Source organism: Betta splendens, chromosome 12 (genome assembly GCF_900634795.4).
Source record: "Betta splendens chromosome 12, fBetSpl5.4, whole genome shotgun sequence".
NCBI lineage: Eukaryota > Metazoa > Chordata > Actinopteri > Anabantiformes > Osphronemidae > Betta > Betta splendens.
The window spans coordinates 5503806-5526961 of NC_040892.2; the positions used below are offsets into that span (position 1 = coordinate 5503806).

Sequence of the window (23156 nt, forward strand, 5' to 3'; positions counted from 1 at the left end):
AAGAAGTATCTCATCGCTATTGGCAGATTGTGGAGGTGGAAGACACCTGAGAGGCCTCAGCCACTGCCCTGAAGGCAAGTGAGCACACACATAGTCAGGTAAGGGGAGTGGCTCAGCTTCATTCCTGCACCGGCAAGGATGTGGTAAAACCAGAAGCTGAAAGGACTCCAGGTGAGTTACAGCACTGGAATTAGTCGGCGCTCAGTCTGCAGCCTTATTGGCTTATTGTGTGCTGGGCAGAAAAGCCTGTTTAACACAGACATGAGGCAATATTTGCAATGAATGTACTAGAACAATAATCACAATGCATTATTTATAGATGTAGTTAGTACTGTAATAGTAGCAGTGGCAATAATGGTAGTTTACATTATGCAGTGAGAGATCACATTGGAATTAACTGGTGATTAGTTCTAGTAACTAATGTATATTGATATCCAAGTATTATTACGTACCTTGGGCTTTCAGATAGTTGCATATATTGCTTGCAGCATTCTATTCGTGTTGTTTTAAACGCTATGCATCTGTTACTACGCGTACGAGGCGCCTGCAGTTCCCCGCCGGTCCGCCGGGGGCGCTAGAGGCCCGGGCGCTGTTAACAAACCCAGCCCCGCTTCTCCTCGCCGTTCCTCTCGCGCTTTCTTTGTCTGGCGCACGGCTGCGCTGCGCAGATGCTCTCGACCGTGTAGAATTCGCCTGCTGGCTCGTCTGCAGCCGCCTCTGCTCGACCCGACATGGACAACTCCAATGACCTGAAGCTCTACCTGGAGTCGTCGCTGAACGAGATCTTTAAAGCGACGGTGAGCGACATCCTGGACTCGGTGGACCGGACTCTGTGCGGGTTCCAGGGCACGATACAGAGGATCGAGTCTGAAAACGAGGGCCTGAAGCGGCTGCTGTTTGCTCAGCAGAGCGCCGAGCCTGGAGCCAGAGGTAACGCTAGCCGTGTGTCCTCCAGGAACAGCCCGCGTTTGCCCTGATTGTGGACGGCGACGCTTCGCGCAGCCGCCGATCCTTTGTTCGCGCTCCACGGTGTCGGCGACCTGTAACCGTGCGTTTGTTTATCCAGACACCCAGTAATAATCACTGCCTCCACGTCGAGAACGCTGCACTTGACCTTCTAACATCATCATTTGTTTTCGTTCTAGGCCATTTAACCATTATAATGATTGTTTTTACTCCATTTTGTAGACAAAGCTATTGAATAGCGAAAGCCAAAAATAGTTACATCATTGTTTATAAGTTATAAATTTACACCGTTAATTACTATGTAATAGACAGCTTGTACGTTTCATAAGTTTCACAACATTTGTTCACCTAACATTACATAATACTTTTCATTTACTATGTTAAAAATCAACCACACCACAAACACACAGATTATATGGTTGCATTAAGTTAACAAAAAGGCTATTTTGTTCATTTCTTATTGGCATAAAAAATATTTCAGCTAATTATTTAATTTAGTTGAAGTTTAGTACATACCTCAGTGTCAGTTGGTGCTTTTTTCTCAATTCTGTCTTTCAATCTTTACAGATGCACAAGAAGACAATGCCACAAACAGCTTTCCAACTTCAGAGTGGAGCGCTCATCCGGTCAGCTCTGTTCAGGGCAAATTCAAAATGTCCATATCCAGCAGTGACAAGAAGAAATGCAGAAGGAAACGTCAAGGCAAGAAGAGGGAGAACATATCATCTGCCTCCTTCTACCTGCAGGCTAATCATCTAATAGAACAACCGGACGTCAACACATCAGGGGTAGATGTGGCCACACAAAGCTTTATGTCAGTCAAATCTGAGGCTCTGGAGGAAAGTGGCGCTGTTGACCTCTCCCAGCCCTCGTGTCTTCTCAATCTGACAATGCAGCCAATCAAAAATGAGAGCCCATTTATCAACTGTGACACTCATGTTGCACGTACACCTCTACTGTCCTCTTCAGGCCCTGAAGAAGTTCTCAGCGGCGAGGACAGTGAAGTTAAAGTCCGTTTTATTAAGTATGACGACTGCAGTCAGGATGAACAATTTAAGTCTGAGGAGGAGGAGTTAAATGAGAATTTAAAGTACAATGAAAGTTTTCCTAAGCAAGAGTTAAACAATGTGTTGAGTTATTATCCTGAATCAGAAACAGATCCTGAGGAAGTGAGTAGACAAATTGTGGAGGCAGGAGAAGAGACAAATCAGGACAATGTTTCTCCTCCTGTACCTGCAGGGGAGCTTTTAGAGATTAACAACTTTCTGCGTTGTCCCACCTGCCCGAAAACATTTAGTCGAGCATCTTCACTGAACATTCACATCAAGACGCACTCTGCTGAGAAGCCCCACGTCTGTAGCTACTGTGATAAACGCTTTGGCCGCGCCGATCTGCTCAGATCCCACAAGCGCACCCACACGGGAGAACGGCCCTACAGCTGTAACACCTGCAGCAAAACCTACGCTCATCCCAGTCAGCTCCGGATACACAAACGCATCCACACCGGCGAGAGGCCGTATTCCTGCGCGCACTGCAAGAAGCGCTTCAACGAGCACAACCAGCTCAAAGTCCACCTGCGGACTCACACCGGGGAGAGGCCGTACAGCTGCCAGCAGTGTGGCAAAGCATTCAGCAATACAGGAAACCTGCGCATACATGAGAGGATCCACACGGGTGAAAAGCCCTACTGCTGCGCACAGTGTGGGAAACGGTTCAACAGCTTGGGTGACCTCAAAACACATTACAGGATTCACACTGGAGAGAGGCCCTACAGCTGTGAGCTGTGCAAGAAGACCTTCAGCCAAACGGGTCACCTCACCATACACATGCGGATGCACACAGGGGAGAAACCGTACGGCTGCAACGAGTGCGGCAGGAGGTTCACGGTGGCCAGCAGCCTCAAACTGCACCAGAGGACTCACACGGGTGAGAAGGAGTACAGCTGCTCACACTGCAGCAAGAAGTTTAGCAGGCTGGGCCACCTGAAGAGACACGAACTGGTCCACACCAAAGAGAAAATCTTCCTCTGCAGCCTGTGCGGAAAAATGTACACGGACCAGTCTTCCCTTAATAAGCACCTGAAGCTGCACGCAGCCAGGACACAGAAGTAGAAAGAGGGAGGCAAACACGAGTTACACATAAAAAAAGAAGGAATGTAATATAAAAGTTCAAAATCTTCCGACTAAAAGTCGTCCTGAAACGCCCTCAGTGAATTCTTTACACACAGCCTGTCGGCGGGTTAAGTTGAAAATCGCATTTCTACCGTTCACTTCAACAAAAGGTGAAACAGTAGCAGCAGCGACACGTTTCACTCTGTGTGTAGCGTCTGCCTTTTCAATCTGTTGCTCCATCTGGACTCCCCGTATCGTTTTCTGTTGTCCGTCTGCTGTTCGACGCCCGTCAGTGCAGCCCCCCTGCTCTTGCTCTGTTCTAAGGTTGTGTGCTGTTAAAAGGAGGGAGCCAGTAAATTAATCTCCTTGTCTCGCCACTGTTCCTATGATTAACAAATTATTTAAAAACTGTGATGTTTGTTAATAGACCTTTGACTAATCTAATGTAATTTATGATCCAGTAATTTAACTATTTTATGCAATTTAGCATTTTTATTCACTATAAAGATAAGACGGGGGTCTTATCTTTATATTGAATAGTTTCCCTTCAAACACTACAGCTGTATGCTACCAAAATGTTGGTAATATGTTCTTTTAGGAAGCTTTATGAAAAAAACAACACAATTTTATCCCCCAAGCTGATGTCTTTGATCAATTCCAGGTCCAAACATAAGTCTTGACCTTTATCATTACTGATCACTAGCACAGGTTTGCCAGTGATCAGTAATCACTACTATTAGTAAAAAGCAGAAGTATAAATGTACACATTTATACACTTGGTTAGTTAGTTAGAAGTTTGCAGCTCTGTGATTTATTGCTGTACATAGCTTTAAATATAGAACTTGCAGTTTGACCCAGTGAAATGACAAGAATGTATTTATATAACAATGTGATTGAAAAAAGTATTTATAAACGTGCAATAATAAAAAAGAATAGATATGCTGATTTTAGAGACAAGATTCCAGATTATTTTAGGTTGTTCCCCGTAAAACCAGAGGACACATCAGATGATGAATCTGACAATGAACATGCACAAGGAAACAAAGTGTTTGTTTGTTGAGGCTGTTGGCTGATATCCCTGTAAAGCAGCGTTTTGCTGTAAACAATGTTTTGTGATTTGTGTCAACATTAAAGAAAACCTTGTACGTCTCATTTTTCTCATTTCCCATCAGCTAAAGGACACAAAGGCTGAAAACGTGGCTCGTCTGTTCAGAAGAATGTAGAAAACTAAACAAAATACAGAATGTTCTGAGGAGCCATTCTATGTTTACGGTCTCCAACTACTACTCTTCATTTACATCTAAACCAGCATAACCAACACCATCAAGCACTTTACTCGATGTGGGTTGTGCTGGTGATGCTGGGGATCGGGATCCTGTCGGAGACATTAGCTTCCTGTTGGGGGTGCGTTACTCTGATCTGGCAGCAGTCCGTCACCCGTGTCATTTTCTCCTTGGACAGATAGAGCACAGGCTGAATACTGCTGCTCAGGTTCATCAGGCCAAAGGCGATGTTGTGAATATAGCAGCGGAACACGTCAGGGGAAAAGAAGTCCTCGAAGGGGAACAGCGCAACAGGAGGGGAGTAGTTGAACACTATGATGACCAGTATGACAAGGACGAGCTTGAAGGCCCGTTTCTTCACCGGGTGCATTGCATCCCTGCCCTGCCGGGACTGCCGCAGGGCGATGAGGATCGCAGTATTGCAAAAGACCATGAGGAAGAACGCTGCCAGAATGATCCCTATGAAGATCTTGTCAAAGTTCACAACGCCTCCCAATGCGCACTTAGCTGCTGAGTAGGCGAAAATGAGGAGCCAGGCCACCAGGGCCAGGATGGTCCTGTGCTGCCGATCTTTGAGTCTGGTGAAGGTGATGGGGTGGAGTACGGCTACATACCGGTCCAGGCAGATGCAGGACAGGAGCAGCGGCGAGGTGTCTTTCATGCCGTAGAAGAAGCGGAGAACATACCCGGCGGTGCTGGTGGTGAGGAAGACGATGTTGGCCAGCTCCAAGGGGAAGATGAGGCAGAAGAGTATGTCTAACACGGCAAGGTGAAAGATGAAGATGTCCGAGGTGGACGAGTCCCCCTTGTTCTTGTGGATGAGCCACAGCACCATGAGGTTGGCCGGGACGCCCAGGAACATGTTAATGGACTGTAGGACGAGGTACCAAATGAGAACAGCGTTCAGGTCTCCGCAGCTCTGGTACACCGTCACCGCACCGCTGGTGGCATTGGGCGGCCTGTTGAGGTGGGAGACGTCCATGACGTGCGCATGAGCGGATGAAGCCGAGGGAAGAGAAGTCTGCGAGACAAAGAAACAAGCCAGGGGAACGCGTCACATTCGGCTGATGAGGCAGCGAATGGTGTCGGTTGACCCCTGTAGTTCTGTCTGTAATAATTTAAACATGTAGCTGTTTAGAAAAAAACAGAACAAATGTGTTACCACCGTAGTTTTGAGTCAGAGAGTGTTCTAAACAACATTATTAGATTATACAATAGTATTAGAAGCTAGATGCAATAAAGAAGAACAATTTGGTTTAAATGAAATCCTAAATAAAGCTGGGTTTGAATTCAAAAGTAGAAGAGATGTGATGTTTTAGTCTTTATCTGCATCATCAGGTAATAATCATAGTATCTTACCTTTAACTAACTAGTGTTGCACGGTCTTTGTCCTCAGCGACTCTGTCTGAAAGCTCCTTTCCTTTTCATATACCTATACAGAGTTCTGTGACATGACTGCATTCAAATGTTGCTTTGTTCGCTCATGTTTCCTGGAAGTAAATCAACATCACGTTATCTCTGTCGGTATGTAAATGTGCACCTGAACTAGAAATCGGCTCCTCCAAACATTAAATAAGGTCACAATACCGACTCTGTAGGAATGACTGTGACTGTTGTGTTTAAAACCTGATTTATAGAAATAAGAGATCAAAGTGCTGCTCACCTGACTGACAGCGTATTCCAGCACCGTCTTGAGGAACCTGTGTCCTTTTCAGGTCTGCTCCAACGTGAACAATGTCTAAGCCCCAACCTCTGCCTGTCTGTCTATCTAAAAAGAATGAAAAACATATTTTCTATGACCCAACACTTCAGGGAACCTGCTCCATCTGATCAACCAATCGCAGCATCAGGATGCGGGTGTGGATGGTGAACGTCTCCCTCTGGATGCCATGAGGCTTTCGTGCATCCCATGTTAAATCAAGTAATAAATTAGCAAATAAAGAGCAAATAAATGGCCATAAACAACATTGGGGATCAAAAACTGTACGATGTGAAGCTGTGTAAAAGTCAAAGCGGGAAAAGGTTTGGAAACATGGAATGGGTTTCTTTCGGATGACGTGTTGTCGCCCATTCGCGCTGATTGGCAATGATGCAACAAACAAATGGTGCCTGATGGAAACGCGTAAGTAAACAACTGATGCAATAGTCCAGAAAATCACTTCTGATTCAATTCAGTGTAACGTGTTACATGAGGCCGACACTTTTCAAGGCTCAAATTCTGTTGAAGACTTTAACCCGAACAAGCAGAATAATGACTTGTGTACCTGTTATTATATTTGAATTCACTTTTGAAGGATAAATGTTATGTTATATTGCATTGAGTTGATTAGGTTCTTGCAAGCTATATGCTATATTACTAATTAGTTCTATTGGATGCAGTGTTAAAAACCTAGTTAATATATAACCTGTGGCCGGTCGGCTACTTTATTATTAGAGGTCTGTGTTTTATTACTGTGTTGTGTTGTGAGTGTTTCAGGCTGTTTGAACAGCTTGACAGCCCATCTGCTCAAACTCGACCCCGGCTGGTTTACTTTCATGCTACGCGGTCTCTGAACTCGTTTGTATTGGTGCCAGTTTCTCTCTCCGCTAAAGTCCACGATTCTCGCAGGTTTGCTAAATTCTGCATCCAAGGAGAAACACGCGGCGTAGCTGCCACAGCTGCTTTTGCCCCAAGAGTCTGTGGCTCCTCAGAGTTCGATCCTTTGGAAAATACACTGGAAAGAAGCCCAAACAGAGTCTGCGTCGTTCGGCCAGATTTATTTTTTTTAGCTCTCAACAGCTGGAGTACCTTCAATAAAAAGTGTAAGCAAGAGTTTGACTCACATATAAGGTTTGAGCAGCAAGAAACACAATCAGCATTTGGGAGAAGGACATAGAACAGAACATAACGATATGTGCAGACGTCCCATCAGTACCATGAAGATCCATCAGAACACTACAATGCTTCTACTGGCACAATGACTAAATATTTGTCCTGTAAACAGCTAAATGTTTTTATAGTTTAGTCTAAAACCAAACCTTTGCGAGTGAAGAACCACGATTAAGAGGACAATTAACATTTAACATTGTGCTAATATTTAATCTCTAAATTCCAACAGAAATCTTTTTTTTTTAATCTGTTATGATCCATGCAAAGGATCAGACATACAGGAGCGTAGCAGAAGGAGGCCAAAGTAATGATGTGCTTTTCATGTCGTCTCCAGTCTCCTACACATTCATCGCCTGCTGCCTTTTATCCTCCTGGGCTTTTTTTTCTACGTGCAAACTTCCAAACTTTTCCCATTAACCTCTGCCTCGACGTTTCGCCGGCTTGTAAACTGTCCTTTCGTCTCTTATTTCAATCTACCAAAAGAAAAGCACATTTCAAACTTCACGGAAGGCCTTAACACACTTAACATACTACTGTTACCTACAGCACAAGCTGTTCTTACAGCCAGTTATCAAACACTCTAAAGCCAAGGAATAAATGTCAGGTAAACAATATCATTCAGATACAATAAAAAGGAGGAAATGGTGAAAGACAGTAAAGTCTGTTAGTATTGATTAAATCCAAGTATCAATCTTTTAACAATAACTTAAATGATAGGTCACAGCAAGCCAATTTGTTTTACAATAAACTGTAAGATTATGGCATTTTATTCCAACAAAACCGCTGTCCTATTACATTTTGGACCATTATTTTAAAGTTAATGTTTCGTCTACTGTCGGTGCAGTTGAGCAGCAAAATGAAAAGCCTCCATTGAGAACGTGGTCGTAGCCTCATATGACTCCTGACTCATTTCTGGATACCGATCCTGTCGTTTCAGCATAATGGGAGTGTTTCTTTTTAAAGGAAACATTAAAAAAGGTAGCAGAGCCTTTTGACTCTACGGTTCACATTTGAGTAGTGCATGAGTTGGTTTGAGTGGAGTGGTCACGTAGCAGCTGAGGGTGTTGCAGGTAAAAGGTGCTTCACTGGCACCAAGCAGTCAAAGGTAAACAAGTTAGCTTCAATCCTACCAATGTCTGTTCCAGACCGACAGATATGCTGACATTTTGTCCTAGTGTTTCCTCACTGGAACATGGCAATGTTTTGGTGCTGGGTGGGGTTTAATTGTTTTCAGATGAAGGTGGAGTCCAGGGTGCTGGTGTCCTGCACACAACGCGCTCGAGTCTCAAAAAGCTGTTTAATCAGTGCAGACTTCTCCTGCTCCAGCTGGGTGATCCGTTCACTCTTCTCCGTCACCTCCTTATTAATGAAGAAACAAAGAAGAAAGTTAGTGGCAACCGCACGCCCAGAGGCTACAGCGACGTCTGTGTATTGGCAGACTGGAGCGTGTTGGACCTGTGTAAGCAGTCGATTCTGGTCCTTCAGTCTCTGGATGGCTTGTGGAGGAGCTGGAGCTGGAGGCTGGGAGTTTGCTGATAGGGTCTGAGCAACGCTGGAAGGGAATGACTGCTGAGAAACAGAAAGAGGAGCATGGTTTACAGAAACATTTGGCTGGATTGTATTTGCAATAGTTGTGGATTTAACTTTTCTTAATAACTTCACAGTCTAAATTTTGACAGATAAAAAAGAGTGCTTGGAGTCACTGCAAGAAAGGCACTCACCACCCCAGTGCTGGAGATGAGGTCATTGAGGCACCGGTTGACTTCTTGCAGTTTGGGAATGAGAACATTCATGCGACTCTGGCTGGCTTCAGTAAAGAAATCCTAGTATGAATTCAAGGTGGTTAAAAAAGAGAAAGGACGACTTAATAACTTTTTAAAAAAGGACAGGATTTGGTAAAATAACATCTCTCTAGTGGATTTTCATTTCAGCAATCCTGGCTAGTGACTAAACACATGCAGGTATCCACCCAAGTAGTTAAAAAAATTTTAACAATATTAGATTTTGGACCCACTGTGCATTGGGAGCTCTGCCCGACCTGCCGCTGCCTCTCTGTGACATTGTGGATTTGGCCTTGGTACCACTCTCGGGCCCGTTCCACCACTTCCAGACCCGCCAGCAGGGAGTCCTTCTCCTGTTCCAGCTCTTTCATTTGCTTCAACTGTGCAAGTTAAAAAGTAAAAAAAAAAACAATAAAATAAACAAGACATTGTGCTTCTACATTTTATTTTGAACTCTTTTACGTCATCAATAACTGACTCATCAAGCCCTACAATGCTTTGAGGTGTTTATTGCATTATTCTGCTGGCCCTCATAGCCGATCCATAGAACTTGACGATTGAATTAGATTGATTCCAAGTTCCAAACACTCTGCATTATGGACAAACTGCTATTTTTCCCCCCAAGGGCATCTGCAGCAAACTCCTTTGTGCTGCCCGAGACAATGGCGCCATTCCAATTGTGCCAGACTCTCTTCCATCCTCAACAATGTTTAGAGAAGCAATCAGCCCAGCGTCATGGCAACCACACAGCAACCTAAGAATGGGGAAAATAGCAGACCCACTTCAACTATTGCCACCCCAGTGAGTGTGTGTGTGTGTGTGTGTGGGAAAGAAAGAGGGAGAGATGTGTGTGCGTCCCAGCAAGGCTGCATTGAGTTGTGCTGACCAGGCTGTCCATGCAGCACACTGCCATAGTCCAGGCCTCATTGCTGGCATTCAGCCACCTGGCATGTCATCTTTCTATCCACCCTCTGCTCCATCCCTGTGTAACTCATTCACCGATCATGGCTCACACACTTGGGTGCATGTCGCAGAAGCAAAACAGAAAAAGAAACACACAAGCACACAAGTGAAGCTCTTTTTCACACACTTGTGCATTTTTCCCCTGGACACTAGAAAACACATATGTAACTGAGTCAAAATGTGAGACGGGAGTTCTGTGTCAATAATGAGCCAGTGTCAATGTTTAGTATATATGACTGTGAAAGTGAGGGGGGGCAGATAGAACACGCAGGAAGGGAGTAACAGCCAACAGCTGAAAGGTCATGGAAAACTGTGCATGTCTGTCTGTGTGCTCTCTGCTGCCTGAACGACCAGCCATGAATACGCACAACAAGGCACATACAATAACGTGACATCCTCTACACAAGTTGTTTAGACAAACGCACAAAGGACAGAATGACATCCTTTCAAATATCATACACAAAGCAGCACCGAGTGAAGCCCACCAGCTCTGTCATACAACAGGAGGTCAAAGTCAAACGTCAGATGTTTACAGGCTCCATGAAAAACGTGGTTTGTTCAACCCAAGGAAAAATAGATGTTCTATATTAATATTTAAGTCTTGTCCGATCAATTTTCTGCTGATTATGTTTTAAGACACATCCACAAAGCAGTGCACAATCAGACTTTGCTGTGTAACACACAGACTGACACAAAAAACATCAGGAAAGGCTCAAAATGTACTCACTTCAGAACTTTCTCATAGACAGACTTTAAATTCTGTCCTCTACATCAACCGCTCCCTCCCTCACCGTCCTACTGCCCCTCTCGTCCTACTCACCCAGAGGAAAAAGTGCACGGCCTTGCTGCTGTAGAGGCTGCTGCTGAGGGGGATGAAGACGGTGGTGTAGGCAGCCCAGACAGCCGTCCAGGCTGGCTCAGGCCGCCCGAGCGAGTCCTCTGCCTCCACCAGGCCCCTGGGCCCGACCCGGCTCACTACCATCAGGGCAGCAGTGGGCCAAGTCGGCCTGGGGTGGGAGGGACAGAGGGAAGGGGGAGGAGGAGAGGGGGAGGGATGGAGGGAGAAGGAGGGGAGTCGATCGGTCAGCCTCCTCAGACACAGAGGCCAAGGGAGGAAAAGAGACGGAGACGGCAACACAGACCGTGAGCAAGGGGGAGAGGAGGCGAGCTGGAGAGAATGAGAACGGTGGGGCAGGGGGGGAGAGACAGCGACCGAGAGGAGGTACCGACTGGAGGTGGGAGGGGCAGAGTGAGAGGGGGAGGCAGAGGCAGAGGGCAGGAGGATGGGAGGGGAATGTGGAGGCCAATATAAAAAGGTCTAATAGAGAAGTCTTTCCCTTTTCACATTTTCTCATTTCTACCAATTATATCCAATCAACAATGATCGCTGGCATAAGACGTATATAGAGTGTGTGTGTGTGTGAGTGTGTGTGTGTGTGTGTGTGTGTGTGTACCAACCATTCCATAATCCACTCCATTGGATATGGTATGTCGCCTCTGCTCTTCCCGACTCCGCCCGCGTCGCCTTGAGCCTCCTGTAAAGCCTGTGGCCGACTCGCTTTGAGATCTTGGTAAACCTGATTTCGCAACACCTGGACAAAAAGGCACGTGTTAAATCCGTTCGGGCACAGCTCGATAGTCCGGCTCAGACGTTTGTGGTGGAACACCAGGTGACTGTACCTGTTGCTACAGTTAGGAGCGGCAGAGGGATAGAAAGCCTGTTTTTACATGTTCTGACATAGACTCATGGCATTCGGGTGGGTCCGAAACTCAGACTAAGTGGTGGCATAAGTACTGGATTAAAGTATTTCATCAAAACCTTTTAAATATTAACTATTGAATGTACATGGATTACAAAAAATACTCATTATTACAGTCTTTAAATGTTTCTAGCAGGTGTAGGTAGAACACGCTTGACTTGATCAATCCCTTGGGCTGCTGGTGTTACACCACTGGAGGGAGCTGTGCTTTGCAAATGTTTCTGGCATCAACATATGAGACAATAATCATAAAACAGCAATAATGAAATTTGTGAAATATTTTTTTAAAGGAAAAACTAAATCATATTCGTGGATTTGCTTGAATGAAAGTGGAGCAGAGTGAAATATGGCTGAGGGGAGAGTAACAAGCAGAAAGTTCCTTAATACATTGATGTTAACAAACATATTACAAACATAAAAAGGGAAGTAGGACTTGTAAATTAGGCTTTAACAAGGTTTATTTACTTGTACGATCTTCTCTCTTTACACATTTTTTTCTGGATTTCTTCTGTTCGGTTCTAATGAATCGATGGCATTTTTGTGCCTGTTGCTCTATTGTCTTTACTTGTCTAGTACTTCTTGCATTTCCATTATGAGATGTCACAACGGATGCACATAGCGCTCTTGTTCCACGTCTTTTCCCGTAAACCACAGCGCAGGGAGACAGAGAAAGTGACAGAATGTCAGGAATTTGTGTTCGTGTGCAGGGGAGGATTTCACCAGTGCAGTGATTTTGTGAGCCCTGGTCTTTCTGATGTAATCTGGCCTAATCCAGCAGGGTTTGGCTGCATGTGAGAGATTACTGTACACACACTGTCAAAGTATGAACACATTTCTCTTATATTTAGTATTTTAAAGCAGTGTATATATGTATATACTACTTTAGTACCTTCGTTTGCACAGGGTAAATCTTACTGTACACATTTACTCCCAATTCTGACCGAAAAGTATATAAGCATTCAGTGGTGTGGTGGATCTACAGTACCATTTATCAGAAAGAAAGCCTGAGGGCTCAAACACAGGAAATGTAAGCTTGTCACTCTGATGGTTCCAGACAAGCCTGGCTGTACAGAGATCAGCCGAGCTCAAAGGGACTGGAGTGTGTGTATGTGTGTGTGGAAAAAGAGGAACTGCAGTGAGTCTGCGTTTAGAAGGAGATAATGAGGCACAGGATATAAATGTGAACATGCACACGAGTGACCATCACTAGTCAGAGACACTGACAGACTCCCTGCAGAACCCTGAGTTAGAGAAATGACCTCTGACCTGACCTTAACAGATATAATTTAATTAGTGAAGAAGAGGTCCGTCATGTAGTTTAGATAAGATAAGATTTATTGATCCCACAGAACAAAGCGATACCTCAAGAGGACCACTTTGACATGCGGGTTAGAATTTCAAAATGCTGAAGAACCAGCTCTGCAGACACGGTCCATGGTGTGGCTTCAGCACACGCATCACTGGATCCAGTTCATTTACAGTGCGAGGTTGAAGCTGGCACGAAGTCAGACAACAACATCGGCTCAGTTATGCACGCATTTAAACGGCTCTCGTGGGGGTTTAATCTCAAGGGTGTTTTTTCCCCTTGTGTACTGGCAGGTATTCAATGATGCACCAGCTCCACTTTATCCATATACACATAATGTTCACACGAGATTTAATTCTAACTCAACAGCAAAAACATTATGTTTTACTTAGATTCTGAAAGGGTTTTTTCTTAATATATGACGTATATGTAATATGTCAAATACTTCATACATATTTTTTGCAGGTTGACCCATAAGTCTTACTTGATGCCACTTACTTGATTCATGGAGCTGCGGTGACTCCAGAGCCAGCGACTCAATGGACCGGACCCTGCTCTGCTGCGGCTGTGCTGCTTTGGTGCCGTGGCCCGCTTCGGTCGCGTAGCACGCGCCCTCCGGAGGGACGGGAATCCGCTCCAAACTTCGGCCGGACCTCTCGAAGCCCGCGTTGTAGCGCGCCGGTCCGCACGCTTGGTAGCCGGGCCCTTCCTCGGGCCGGGCCCGGTTCTGCAGGGAGGAGGCGCGGTGCTGCTGGGTGTTGGTCACGTTGCTCGGGCCCAGCGGGCGGACCTTGTTTTCCGCCCGGGTTCCGACGCTGCATGTGGACAGCGGTGCGGGTTTCTGGGGCTGCTTCGGGTTCTGCTGCGGGTTCTGCTGCGGGTTCTGCTGCGGGTTCTGCTGCGGGTGCACCGCAGCCTGGGCCCTGAAGTGAGAGCTGTTCTCCGGGTTCAGCATGGAGTAGCGCAGCCCCGCCACGAACCGCTCGAAGGTGAGGCAGCCGTGCGGCGGGGTGACCCTCCTGAGGCAGGGCAGCACCCCGCCGGGTAGGTCCCGGGTGTCCGCACCCTGCCAGCGGCTCTCGATCTCCGAGATGTGGACGTAGCCTCGTCCACCATCGTCCAAGATGTCAAACAGGGTCCTCAGGCTGTGCAGGAACGCTTTGGGCAGGCCGTCCGTGGAATACTCGGCGTCCCTTGGCTGGAATTTGGCCGATTTAAAATTCTCCCCTTTTCCATGAAACTCCTCTTTTCTTGGTCCAACTCTGCCGTAAATCACCGACATGCCGTTCACTTTGCAGCCCTGGTCAGTGGCGATCAGAGCCATGGCGGCGCACGGACTGATCAATCAAACGGCACCAACACAAAGTTGGCTAACTTTACATAAACACACAGGGCAATTAAACGAACCACCGCTAAATCACTGATCAACAAAACGCGTCTCTCTGTGTGGAGGTCCAGTCTGACATCTTGCACTTTCTTCCCAGTTCCACCGTCTCGTCGCAGCGAAACGCCGCCGCTCTGTGATCCATACTTTTCTTTTTCCGACCAGCACCTCCCCTTCAAACGGCTGTGCGCGAGCGTCCCGGGACCTGCCATTGGCCGCGGTGTGCACGAGCTCGGCGTTGATTGGCGGAGGCGTGAGGTAGGCTCTCGTTTGAGTTGCGCTTTTGTTACGAGACGTTATTCATAAAGCCTGGATTATTATGCCGCTCATCTTAATCAGAAAGAGCTGAGTAAACGATCGCCCCCCACACGGGCAACACAAGCTCTTTGTTTCATTTAAGTCCCCCCATAAAATGTTCTTTAGTTCATAGCTCTCAGTTTCCTGTTCATAATAATCTTATAGACACACCAAAAAAGTAAATTTACTAGTTAGTTCAACTATAACATTCATGTCTATAGGATATATGAAGATATGCTGTTATTATATAAGTTCTTTTCCCCACACAGAGAATTTAAAGTACTCGTTAAAAATATTCGATTGTATCTTTCATTCATAACATTAAACTAATGCATGCAGTGTTATCCCCCAAAATTGGCACACATTTGTTTTTTGTTAAAGTTGACGCCTGATCCCCAAATTAAGTTACTTAAGTGACAATGATGACAAATAACAAACAAATAATCCTATCCACTCAAGAGCTCCTTTTCCTTTCCCGTCTAAAGATCCTTTCATTCCTTGTGAATCGGATATATTACGTAATGTGGCTTATATCCAGATCTTCTATCAGGCAGGCTAATAGCTGCATTCATGCATCTCCACGCTGATCCCAAATCGACCTTTCACATCTAAACACATCAGAACTGACACTTGGATGACAACTTCTTTCTCTCTAGCGATGAGCCACACTGAGAAGCCCTTGATTCCTGTTGGCATTCATCTCTGACCTGCCCAGACTTGAACTCCCATCCTGTCATTATCTGTAAAAAAAAACTCAGTAGTGATTAAAGATATTGTGACACTCGGTTATTTTTCCTGTCAGACCAGATATGGTTGATCGAATACAAAAGCTAGAATTCACGACCAGTTAATCTCCTGGGGGAAAAATATGTGCTGCCCGTCCTGTGACAATAAATCAAACAGCAGTTGTTGTTCACACATTCACTTGTCAAAATTGATTATAACTCTAGGGCACAGAGCGAATGTTCACTCGATTAGATGCTGAAATACCCAATAATACAGACTCCCAATGTAGAATTAGCCCATGACTGGTTTGGTTTGGTTTGGTATGTTCGAAAAAGTACAGGACCTGTGCATTTCAATGTACAGTGTTATATAACCAAAGAAACACAAAAAGTCGAAGAGAGACGAGAATGACACACACACGCTCACACACACCATCCAGTTGCTGCTCGGCTCAGTGTGATCACTCGACACGCAGGGTCAGACAACTGAACACTCGCTGTCGTATTATCTCGTTCTGGGTTTGTCACGCATATACATCACTGTTGCTGCTGCAGAAATCAGCCAAACACACACGCACATACACACGCACACACACACACACATGGAGAAGGCTTAAAACCATCCCAGAGCCGAGCATGCCAACAGGCCAGTTCACACAGCTCTATTTTTTGGACGTGTACCCATCTTCAGCTTCATCGGACAGCGAGTCCTCTCATGTAACACACACACACACACAAACACACGTCGACATTCCTCATTATCATCCTTTGGCTCCGTTACCCGGACTCTTTTCTGTTAGCTGTATCCCTGTGCATGTGACGAAGGATTTGAGAGATTATGCCATTCATGACGGCTGTTTTCTGGATGCAAAACGACACAGAAAGCGATTTCCAACCCCTCAAATCTCAAAGGTGTTAAATCAGATTTGAATTACAGTCTGTGGGAGTCTGAGAGCAAGTGGAACCAAGAGAGGGGGTGGATTCAGGCTGAGTTAAAGCCAGATCGTTCCTAATTCAAACTGTGTCTTCTGTCAGGATAACCATGCAGGCTTCTTTCTCCCACAAATACATTAAAGACATTTCCTACTGAGCTGGTGTCAGCTTATGTTTTCCTCTTAGAATTTCTTCATCTGCATGAATCAAAACCTTGGACTTTGGTTTGGCTTGTTCACTCAAGGTGTTTAAGTATGAAAGACCTCATTGTTTTCAATGGTCTGCACAGCATGGTGCAGAATTTACATTACCAACTCCTTTCTGAATAAATTAGTTCAGCAATGTAAGTCTAATCACAGTGCACAAATATATATATATATATATATATATATATATATATATATATATATATATATATATATATATATATATATATATATATATATATATATATATATAAAATCCCAAATTCCTTTGAAGACAGCCAAGCCAGAACGGTAGTCCTCCTCCGTGGTATATACAATATGTGTAAAAATAGCATGTTTGATACAGTATCAAAATGATATATTGCTCGGCCCTTGTTTTATTTTCTGGCATTTTGTGTTGGCTTAATCAGCGCACATTTAGGCGTGGGAGGAATCTAGCTTACTGGTGCGCAGCGTCTGCTTCATTCCAAAGGCATGAAGTGGAAAGATGTGGGCAGGATATGGGTGATGGTGTAAGTTTGTTGTTAGGAGTTGTTTTCAGAACAAATCTGACTGACCAGTGGCAACTAGTGTTTAGTTTTGACATTTGTGCATTTATTGTGAAACACAAATGGAAATATCACATTAGATGCTCTACGTGATAAAAACCCGAGCCAGTGTCTGATCTTTGTCCAAAGAAAAATCTGTTTCAGAAAACATGGTAGATGAAAGTCAGAATACAGCAAGATGCATTAAATGAGAATTTATGCTATTGTTCAAAAGTTTGGTGTTAATTAGTGTCATCTTCTTGTTTCTTTTAAGGACATTTGATTGACAGCTCAGTCTTAAAGATTACAGTTCGTTCATACAGAATAGTAAATATTAGATACATTACTTAACCCCAAACTTTTGAACAATAGCATTTCAGGAGGTTTATTTTTATATAATTGATAGAATACATTTATTATTTATTATCATACTCAGTCCATCACATCTCCATACTTTGTACTCTTTGGTCGTTGTTGTGACTCATCTGGTTTAGGGACTGAAACAAGCAAAACAATGTTCATATTAAAACAAGGTATACAGGGGTCTTTATTCAGCCAGCAGAGGTAAATCTGAGAATACTGGACAAAATACTGCTCTAAACATCAGAATCAGTACCAAAATAAAATAAACATTTCATAATTTTCCAGATAGAGAGGCAAGCAGGTACACGTATTTACCTTGTGCTGATCTGTCTGGGACTTGTCCCGTTTCTAGTAGCAGCCAGAGGTCTGAGCACTTTTGTGTTTCCCAGCGAGTTACTGTATAACTGCCCACTGACGCTGCCACTGGGAGACGACACGAAGCAGGAATTACACAGGACACAGAATTACTGAAGCACTAGTAGGTGTAAGTTCATTCAGTTCTGTGTCGCTTCTCACCCACTGAGATGAGCACGTTCCACTGAAAAGGATATGGAAACTTTCTCTGAAAAGCCGTCTGAATTGCAAATAGTCCTGCAGCTCCTGCAAACGCATGTACAAAACACACACTGTGCATGAATGTCTTGCTGAATCCTGAATCACTGAAATCTATCGTGCTTTGTTGATGCAGCTCCCTCCTGTGGTAAACACTGGTTAAAATACTGTTCACTTCACTTTATGTACGGTCAGCCTGTGTGCCTGTTAGCATTTAGCTACTATTTAACTCAGGGGCTTAAAATCATATTTTTAATAGCTACATCTAGTACTAGTACTAGTACTACTACTAGATGTAGCTGATTCTGTGTCAATGATAGTAAAATTATTTCAATTTTTCAGTTACAGAAACTCACCAAGTATGAAACTCACAGTCCCCTTCATGAAGGCTTGAGACTGACATGCAGCATAAGTCTTCAGACCCTGAAAGGAGACAAAACTCTTACCCTGACGTTTTCCAGGTACATTGCACAGTAATATAAAAGTGATGGTCATGTTTTCTCCACGCATCATCAACATGTACAAGTGAGAAAACCTACGGGGTGTTTTGCTGCCAGTGCGTCGTCCACCTTAGTGATACCGAGATTCACCATTTCTACTGTTGTTATGAAGTTATAAAAAGGTAAAGCAATATACTAATAAAATAATGGAGTGTAAACACAACTGGGTTGTGATCAGACTTCCGTGCTAGAAAGGAAGAATCGCGTATGTGAAGATGTTTGTATGTCGCACTGGCGACACCTTGAGCAGCGGAGGCGACACTGCAGCTCCACCGTTCAAGACAGCGTTAGAACCTTTTAAATTCAAAGTACATATGCACAGAAAACAGAGCACAAAACATATACATTAGTGACAAATATAAAAATGTGATGACGACGTTTTTTTGCACCGCATAGAAAAATAAAAACATTTTATATTTAGGTTTATAGGTTTTATTTAGGTTTGTATTTTCCACTTTTCACACTGAGGCTGTCACTTTTTAAAACTCTAAACTAATTTTGACGCATAATTACAGCAGCTTTGAGTTAAACTAAATAGCTAAACCAGTCAAGGCTGGTGCTTAAATGAAGCCACCCTAAGTAAACTTGGCCCTAAGCGTGTGAGACAGACGCACGCTGATGTCTGTGACCCGCTCTGGTGAACTCGGAGCGAGGTGGAGGCTCTCCTGCAGACTGCAGATGTGTGGGAAGGAAGAGATGCAACAATATGGAGAGAATCCAACTGCGGCAAAGACACGAGTAACAGAGGATTAAGTTACCACAGAGCCACAGTGCTGCAGCTCCACATCTGTTACGAGTTACATTGGAGAACAATGAAGCATGTGACCGAACAGAGAAAATAGTGATAAAGATTTTATGTTCTTAAGTATTAACTCTAATTACATACATGGACACACATCAGATGAGATTAAATCCAGATTTTCAGTTTAAATACAGACTGATTTAAAGGGCTCATATCATGCAAAATCCACTTTTTAGACATTTTGGAGCGTCCCTATGACTCTATGGGTCACATATACACACACTGAGCACGGTAGAAATGCATTTCCTGCTTTTTTCACATTTTGAAAACGTAAATTTTCTCATCCAATGGAGAGAGAGATCTACTGTTCTGAGGCCGTTCCCCAGGTTTCGTCATACTGGTTGAAAGTTCTCCTTGCAAATCCTGAACCACCACCCCCACAATGATCCCGAACCAAAACTGGACTTCCGCCATTTCCCCCCTCTCACTCACCGTGAACAGACCAGCACGGCAGCGCCCAAGTCCTCCCATAGAAATAGTTCAGTTCTTAGGTGTTCTAACCAACACCAAAGTCTATTCACTTTACCAAGGGATCAACAAGTGAGGATTTGTGGGTCACTTTTATTTTTAACGGACCGGTGCCAGAAACACTGCCTCAGCATTTATACGTATGTGCATTTCAAACAACGGTGCGTACAATGCTGGGTTTGTTTCACGGCTCCTGTTGGGAAAAAAAGGACCTATTCCTAAAGTCCGCCATCCACTCACTGCAGTAAGTACATGCTTGATATTTATAATGTTTTAAAATGTTAGTTTGTCCGTTTAAAATGTAGTAACCTATGTGTGGGGCAAGTTACTAGCTAGCTATGCTAACGGCTACAGTCAGTCGACCGAGCCTTTGTCCCCTTCAAATGTGCTCATGTGGGCTCCTGCAGCCACACACCTGTGTGGAGAAAAGCTAATGACTATCGGCATCGAGCGGCTACAGGCAGGGAGCGGTGGGTCTAGCGTCTGTCCTTTTTCTGTAATCTCATACACCTGCGGGGAACAGCTGATCGTTATCGCCCTTCCAGCGGCGACAGACAGGAAGCGGTGGATCTAGCTCGCTGTAGTAAGTTTGTGCTTGATACTTGTGATATCTAAATATGTTAGTTGGGTCTGTTTAAAATGCAGTTACCCACATGTGAGACAAGCTAATCGCTAGCGTCGCTAACGGCTACAGTGAGTCAACCGAGCCTTTGTCCCTTTCAAATGTGCTACTCTGAGTTGGTGCAACCACACACCTGTGTGGGGAACAGCTAATAGTGATGGGCCTTCGATCGGCGACAGGCAGGAAACGGTGGATCGAGCTTTTGTCCTGTTGACGTGCTGCCGCTCCTGTTTGTGTTGCGTTAGCCGTTAGCATGCCTTTAGGCCTTTGCACTTTAGAGCTACAGCTGGTCGATCGCTACAAAAAGAACCTGCAGATGAACGCGGTTATGTTTATTACCCAGTCCTGTGTCACAGCCTAAATCAACTTGTGATTTGGGGTTATGTCATTGTTCTATCAAATTCTAACATGATTAGTTGGAATGATTACTGTGTTGTGTTTCAAGCTTAGTTGCTAATTAGTCACATCTCTACAATACCTGCTGCTTATCTGGTCAGTTACCGATAGCTTGTACCATAGCCATTATATTTGTAGGACCAATACAATTTACAGTAAATGTAACAGTCTTTTCTATACTGTAGGAGGGCAAATCCCAGTTGCCCACATGCAAGGAGGCTGTCAAACAGAGAAATCACTGCAGACTGTTGGTACACGGACATCTGCTGCCCAGCTCAGGAGTAAAGGTATGTACGTTTGTATGTACCAACAGTAAGATAGGTAATAGAAGATTTTAATTGGTATATACTGTTTAGATTTTATATTTGAATTGTAACAACTGTTACAATTGTTGTAACAGTTGTTTTAGCACAGACAGGCCTGTCCTCTTGTTTGGTTTAATTTTTTGTCTGGTATTGTGTGTTCTTACATTAGAGAAGGTTTTGACCTACATAATAATGTAGGTCTAATCTACAATTCTGATTGCAGTACCTTTTGTTTTGATGAGGTGATGGTGAGGACAGCCACAGCTTCCATCTGGTAGAGGACTGCTTCCGCTCAGTCTTCCTAATAGTGATGAGAACAAGGATCACCACATCTCCCTGTTTACCCTACTTTCATGCATTTCGTCTTCAAGGCCCTGCAAAAGCTTCTGACCTCAAACCCCCAGACCTCTTAATTAACTCAGTAACCTATACATTGCACATTGGAGTGTGAAGGTAACAGTTTGTTCTAACTTTGGAGTAGTGGTGTATTTTTTTGGTTTACAATAAAGTTGGCTTTAACTATTATGTATTTCACTAAACTCTGTTTCTGAAGGTAAAACACTTTTATTTAGGAAATCATAGTATTGAAATTACATGTTTTTCTCTTTCTAATATGGTAAGCTATAAAGTTGAATCGGCCATAAATAAAAAGCATATAAATTATATATAAATAAAATAAAAAAATTCTTAATGAGTGTTGCACTCACAAAAAACACATTTTTACTCAAATGGTAAAGGAGTTATTCCACAGGTGGTCTACATCAATCATACTATGAGTGTTTTAGTGTTTTATCCATCAGGAAACTGCCTTCATCTACAACCCAAGCATGAAGAGATGGCAACTCAGATTCTTCACCCCAGGAATTCTCAGCACCAGCTCACTAGCCTCTGTAGACTAGATACCTGTAACAACTTCAGATACAGAGACATATTACTGTCAAATTTATCAAGAATGACAAAAAACAATTAAAAGCAGTAAAAATACGTTAGGTCAATATATAATTTGAACCAATGCTTTTTGTTCCCAGGAAGGTCATGCAGTGATTGCTCTAAATATTAATGCACATTTTTAAAATAAAATTGTCAGAGCAGCAGCACAAGTAAGACAAAAACAGTGAAATGTGTAAATCTAAAATGTATTTATATTATTTCAGCTATGCTCTCAAACTTATTTATTTGTATAATGTAAGCTAAAGTAGTGTTTTCTATTAACGAGAGTTTTCCAGGTAAGTCGTGTTGTGAATATTCAAGCTGCACACGCCATTTAGCATTCGCATTAGCAACCGCTAGTCGCTTTGCAAATTACATAAATCAATTAAATTGAAGTAAATGCGACATTACCAATGAGACACATCTTGCATCAGCCGAAATGTGGCGACTTCAACAGCCTCCTCTTCAGCTTCAGGGTCAGATTCGGGATCGTAGACGTATGGTTCTACAACGCTACGAATCAGCTGGCTAATGTTGTGCAGTTCTGTAGCGGGTCTTCTTCTTCTGTGGAGGATTGCGGTGGATTGCATTCTCAATGTCGCACTACTGCCACCTATTGTATTGTAACCGTGCGGTGGCTCGTATCCATGGAGCCAATTTAAAAAAAAAAAAAACAACAACAACAAAAAAGGTATGCGCTTCCGCACAGAGGTGTGTTGAGCAGCTTCGCTTGCGACACGCCCAGAAAACAGCGTTTGCTGATGGGGAGTGAGAACCACATATTGACAGGGGCAGTGTGGACGATCTAAAGGGTTTTATGGGATGAAAATTTACAGAGACCTTACTGAGACATTAAACTCTAATATTTTTTAGAATGAAAAGTATGATATGACTCCTTTAAACAATAGCCCATCAGCATCCACATGCTGTCCAAATTGATTTACATTTTAATTTGCCCCCCTCGTATATTAAAGGGCAAACTATGGAGAACATTAACCAGGAAAACAAAGGAGCTAAACTATTATTTGTGGCTCTGTGGTTAATAGTGTCACTGCACTGTGTGGTAAGCGAGAAGACTCCACTCAGCCAACTGGCTGGTGTCCATGA

General features: G+C 43.8%; 4 protein-coding genes and 1 long non-coding RNA gene across 12 annotated transcripts; 2 read left to right on the forward strand and 3 right to left on the reverse strand.

The window, feature by feature from the left end:
* Window positions 1-166: 166 nt before the first annotated feature.
* On the forward strand, window positions 167-4227 carry LOC114866664 (zinc finger protein 664-like). Of its 2 annotated transcripts, none has more exons than XM_029168686.3 (2): window positions 167-930; window positions 1534-4227. In XM_029168686.3, exons 1-2 carry the CDS (start codon window positions 732-734, stop codon window positions 3075-3077), a joined length of 1743 nt encoding a protein of 580 aa, XP_029024519.1. In that variant the 5' UTR covers window positions 167-731; the 3' UTR covers window positions 3078-4227. The 2 variants fall into 2 exon arrangements, with proteins under 2 accessions (XP_029024519.1, XP_029024520.1); XM_029168687.3 differs by having other exon boundaries at window positions 167-797.
* A 96-nt stretch (window positions 4228-4323) lies between these two features.
* LOC114866666 (proteinase-activated receptor 3) lies at window positions 4324-6949 on the reverse strand. The gene is made up of 2 exons (XM_055513372.1): window positions 6024-6949; window positions 4324-5850 (listed from the first exon to the last, which is right to left on the reverse strand). The coding sequence occupies exon 2, from the start codon at window positions 5340-5342 to the stop codon at window positions 4410-4412; it is 933 nt and encodes a 310-aa protein (XP_055369347.1). The 5' UTR covers window positions 5343-5850; window positions 6024-6949; the 3' UTR covers window positions 4324-4409.
* A 147-nt stretch (window positions 6950-7096) lies between these two features.
* sapcd2 (suppressor APC domain containing 2) lies at window positions 7097-14562 on the reverse strand. 2 transcript variants are annotated; one of them, XM_029168689.3, is made up of 6 exons: window positions 13538-14562; window positions 11432-11565; window positions 9244-9390; window positions 8951-9052; window positions 8685-8795; window positions 7097-8588 (listed from the first exon to the last, which is right to left on the reverse strand). In XM_029168689.3, exons 1-6 carry the CDS (start codon window positions 14361-14363, stop codon window positions 8460-8462), a joined length of 1449 nt encoding a protein of 482 aa, XP_029024522.1. In that variant the 5' UTR covers window positions 14364-14562; the 3' UTR covers window positions 7097-8459. The 2 variants fall into 2 exon arrangements, with proteins under 2 accessions (XP_029024522.1, XP_029024521.1); XM_029168688.3 differs by having other exon boundaries at window positions 8685-8798; window positions 13538-14558.
* Window positions 14563-17151: 2589 nt separating this feature from the next.
* tmem141 (transmembrane protein 141) lies at window positions 17152-22719 on the reverse strand. Of its 6 annotated transcripts, none has more exons than XM_055513492.1 (8): window positions 22461-22719; window positions 21891-22031; window positions 21346-21420; window positions 18383-18449; window positions 17991-18074; window positions 17790-17897; window positions 17566-17608; window positions 17152-17267 (listed from the first exon to the last, which is right to left on the reverse strand). In XM_055513492.1, exons 3-8 carry the CDS (start codon window positions 21388-21390, stop codon window positions 17204-17206), a joined length of 411 nt encoding a protein of 136 aa, XP_055369467.1. In that variant the 5' UTR covers window positions 21391-21420; window positions 21891-22031; window positions 22461-22719; the 3' UTR covers window positions 17152-17203. The 6 variants fall into 6 exon arrangements, with proteins under 6 accessions (XP_055369467.1, XP_055369466.1, XP_055369465.1 ...); XM_055513491.1 differs by having other exon boundaries at window positions 21827-22031; XM_055513490.1 differs by having other exon boundaries at window positions 21346-22031; window positions 22461-22718.
* Window positions 20054-21644, forward strand: LOC129604945 (uncharacterized). The gene is made up of 2 exons (XR_008696322.1): window positions 20054-21101; window positions 21343-21644. It is a non-coding gene; the product is annotated as an uncharacterized LOC129604945 (long non-coding RNA).
* Window positions 22720-23156: the final 437 nt, after the last annotated feature.

Bases quoted from the DNA above. Each gene is read 5' to 3' on its own strand.
- LOC114866664 (XM_029168686.3), top strand. From the start codon at position 732: ATGGACAACTCCAATGACCTGAAGCTCTACCTGGAGTCGTCGCTGAAC. The intron at 931-1,533 runs GTAACGCTAGCC...CAATCTTTACAG, and splicing joins CGCCGAGCCTGGAGCCAGAG to ATGCACAAGAAGACAATGCC.
- LOC114866666 (XM_055513372.1), bottom strand. From the start codon at position 5,342: ATGGACGTCTCCCACCTCAACAGGCCGCCCAATGCCACCAGCGGTGCG.
- sapcd2 (XM_029168688.3), bottom strand. From the start codon at position 14,363: ATGGCTCTGATCGCCACTGACCAGGGCTGCAAAGTGAACGGCATGTCG. The intron at 11,566-13,537 runs GTAAGTGGCATC...CTTTTTGTCCAG, and splicing joins ACCGCAGCTCCATGAATCAA to GTGTTGCGAAATCAGGTTTA. The intron at 9,053-9,243 runs GTGGGTCCAAAA...AATTCATACTAG, and splicing joins GGCAGAGCTCCCAATGCACA to GATTTCTTTACTGAAGCCAG.
- tmem141 (XM_029170099.3), bottom strand. From the start codon at position 18,619: ATGGTGAATCTCGGTATCACTAAGGTGGACGACGCACTGGCAGCAAAA. The intron at 18,450-18,565 runs GTAGGTTTTCTC...GTCTCCTTTCAG, and splicing joins CACTGGCAGCAAAACACCCC to GGTCTGAAGACTTATGCTGC. The intron at 18,075-18,382 runs GTGAGTTTCTGT...ATGCGTTTGCAG, and splicing joins GACTGTGAGTTTCATACTTG to GAGCTGCAGGACTATTTGCA.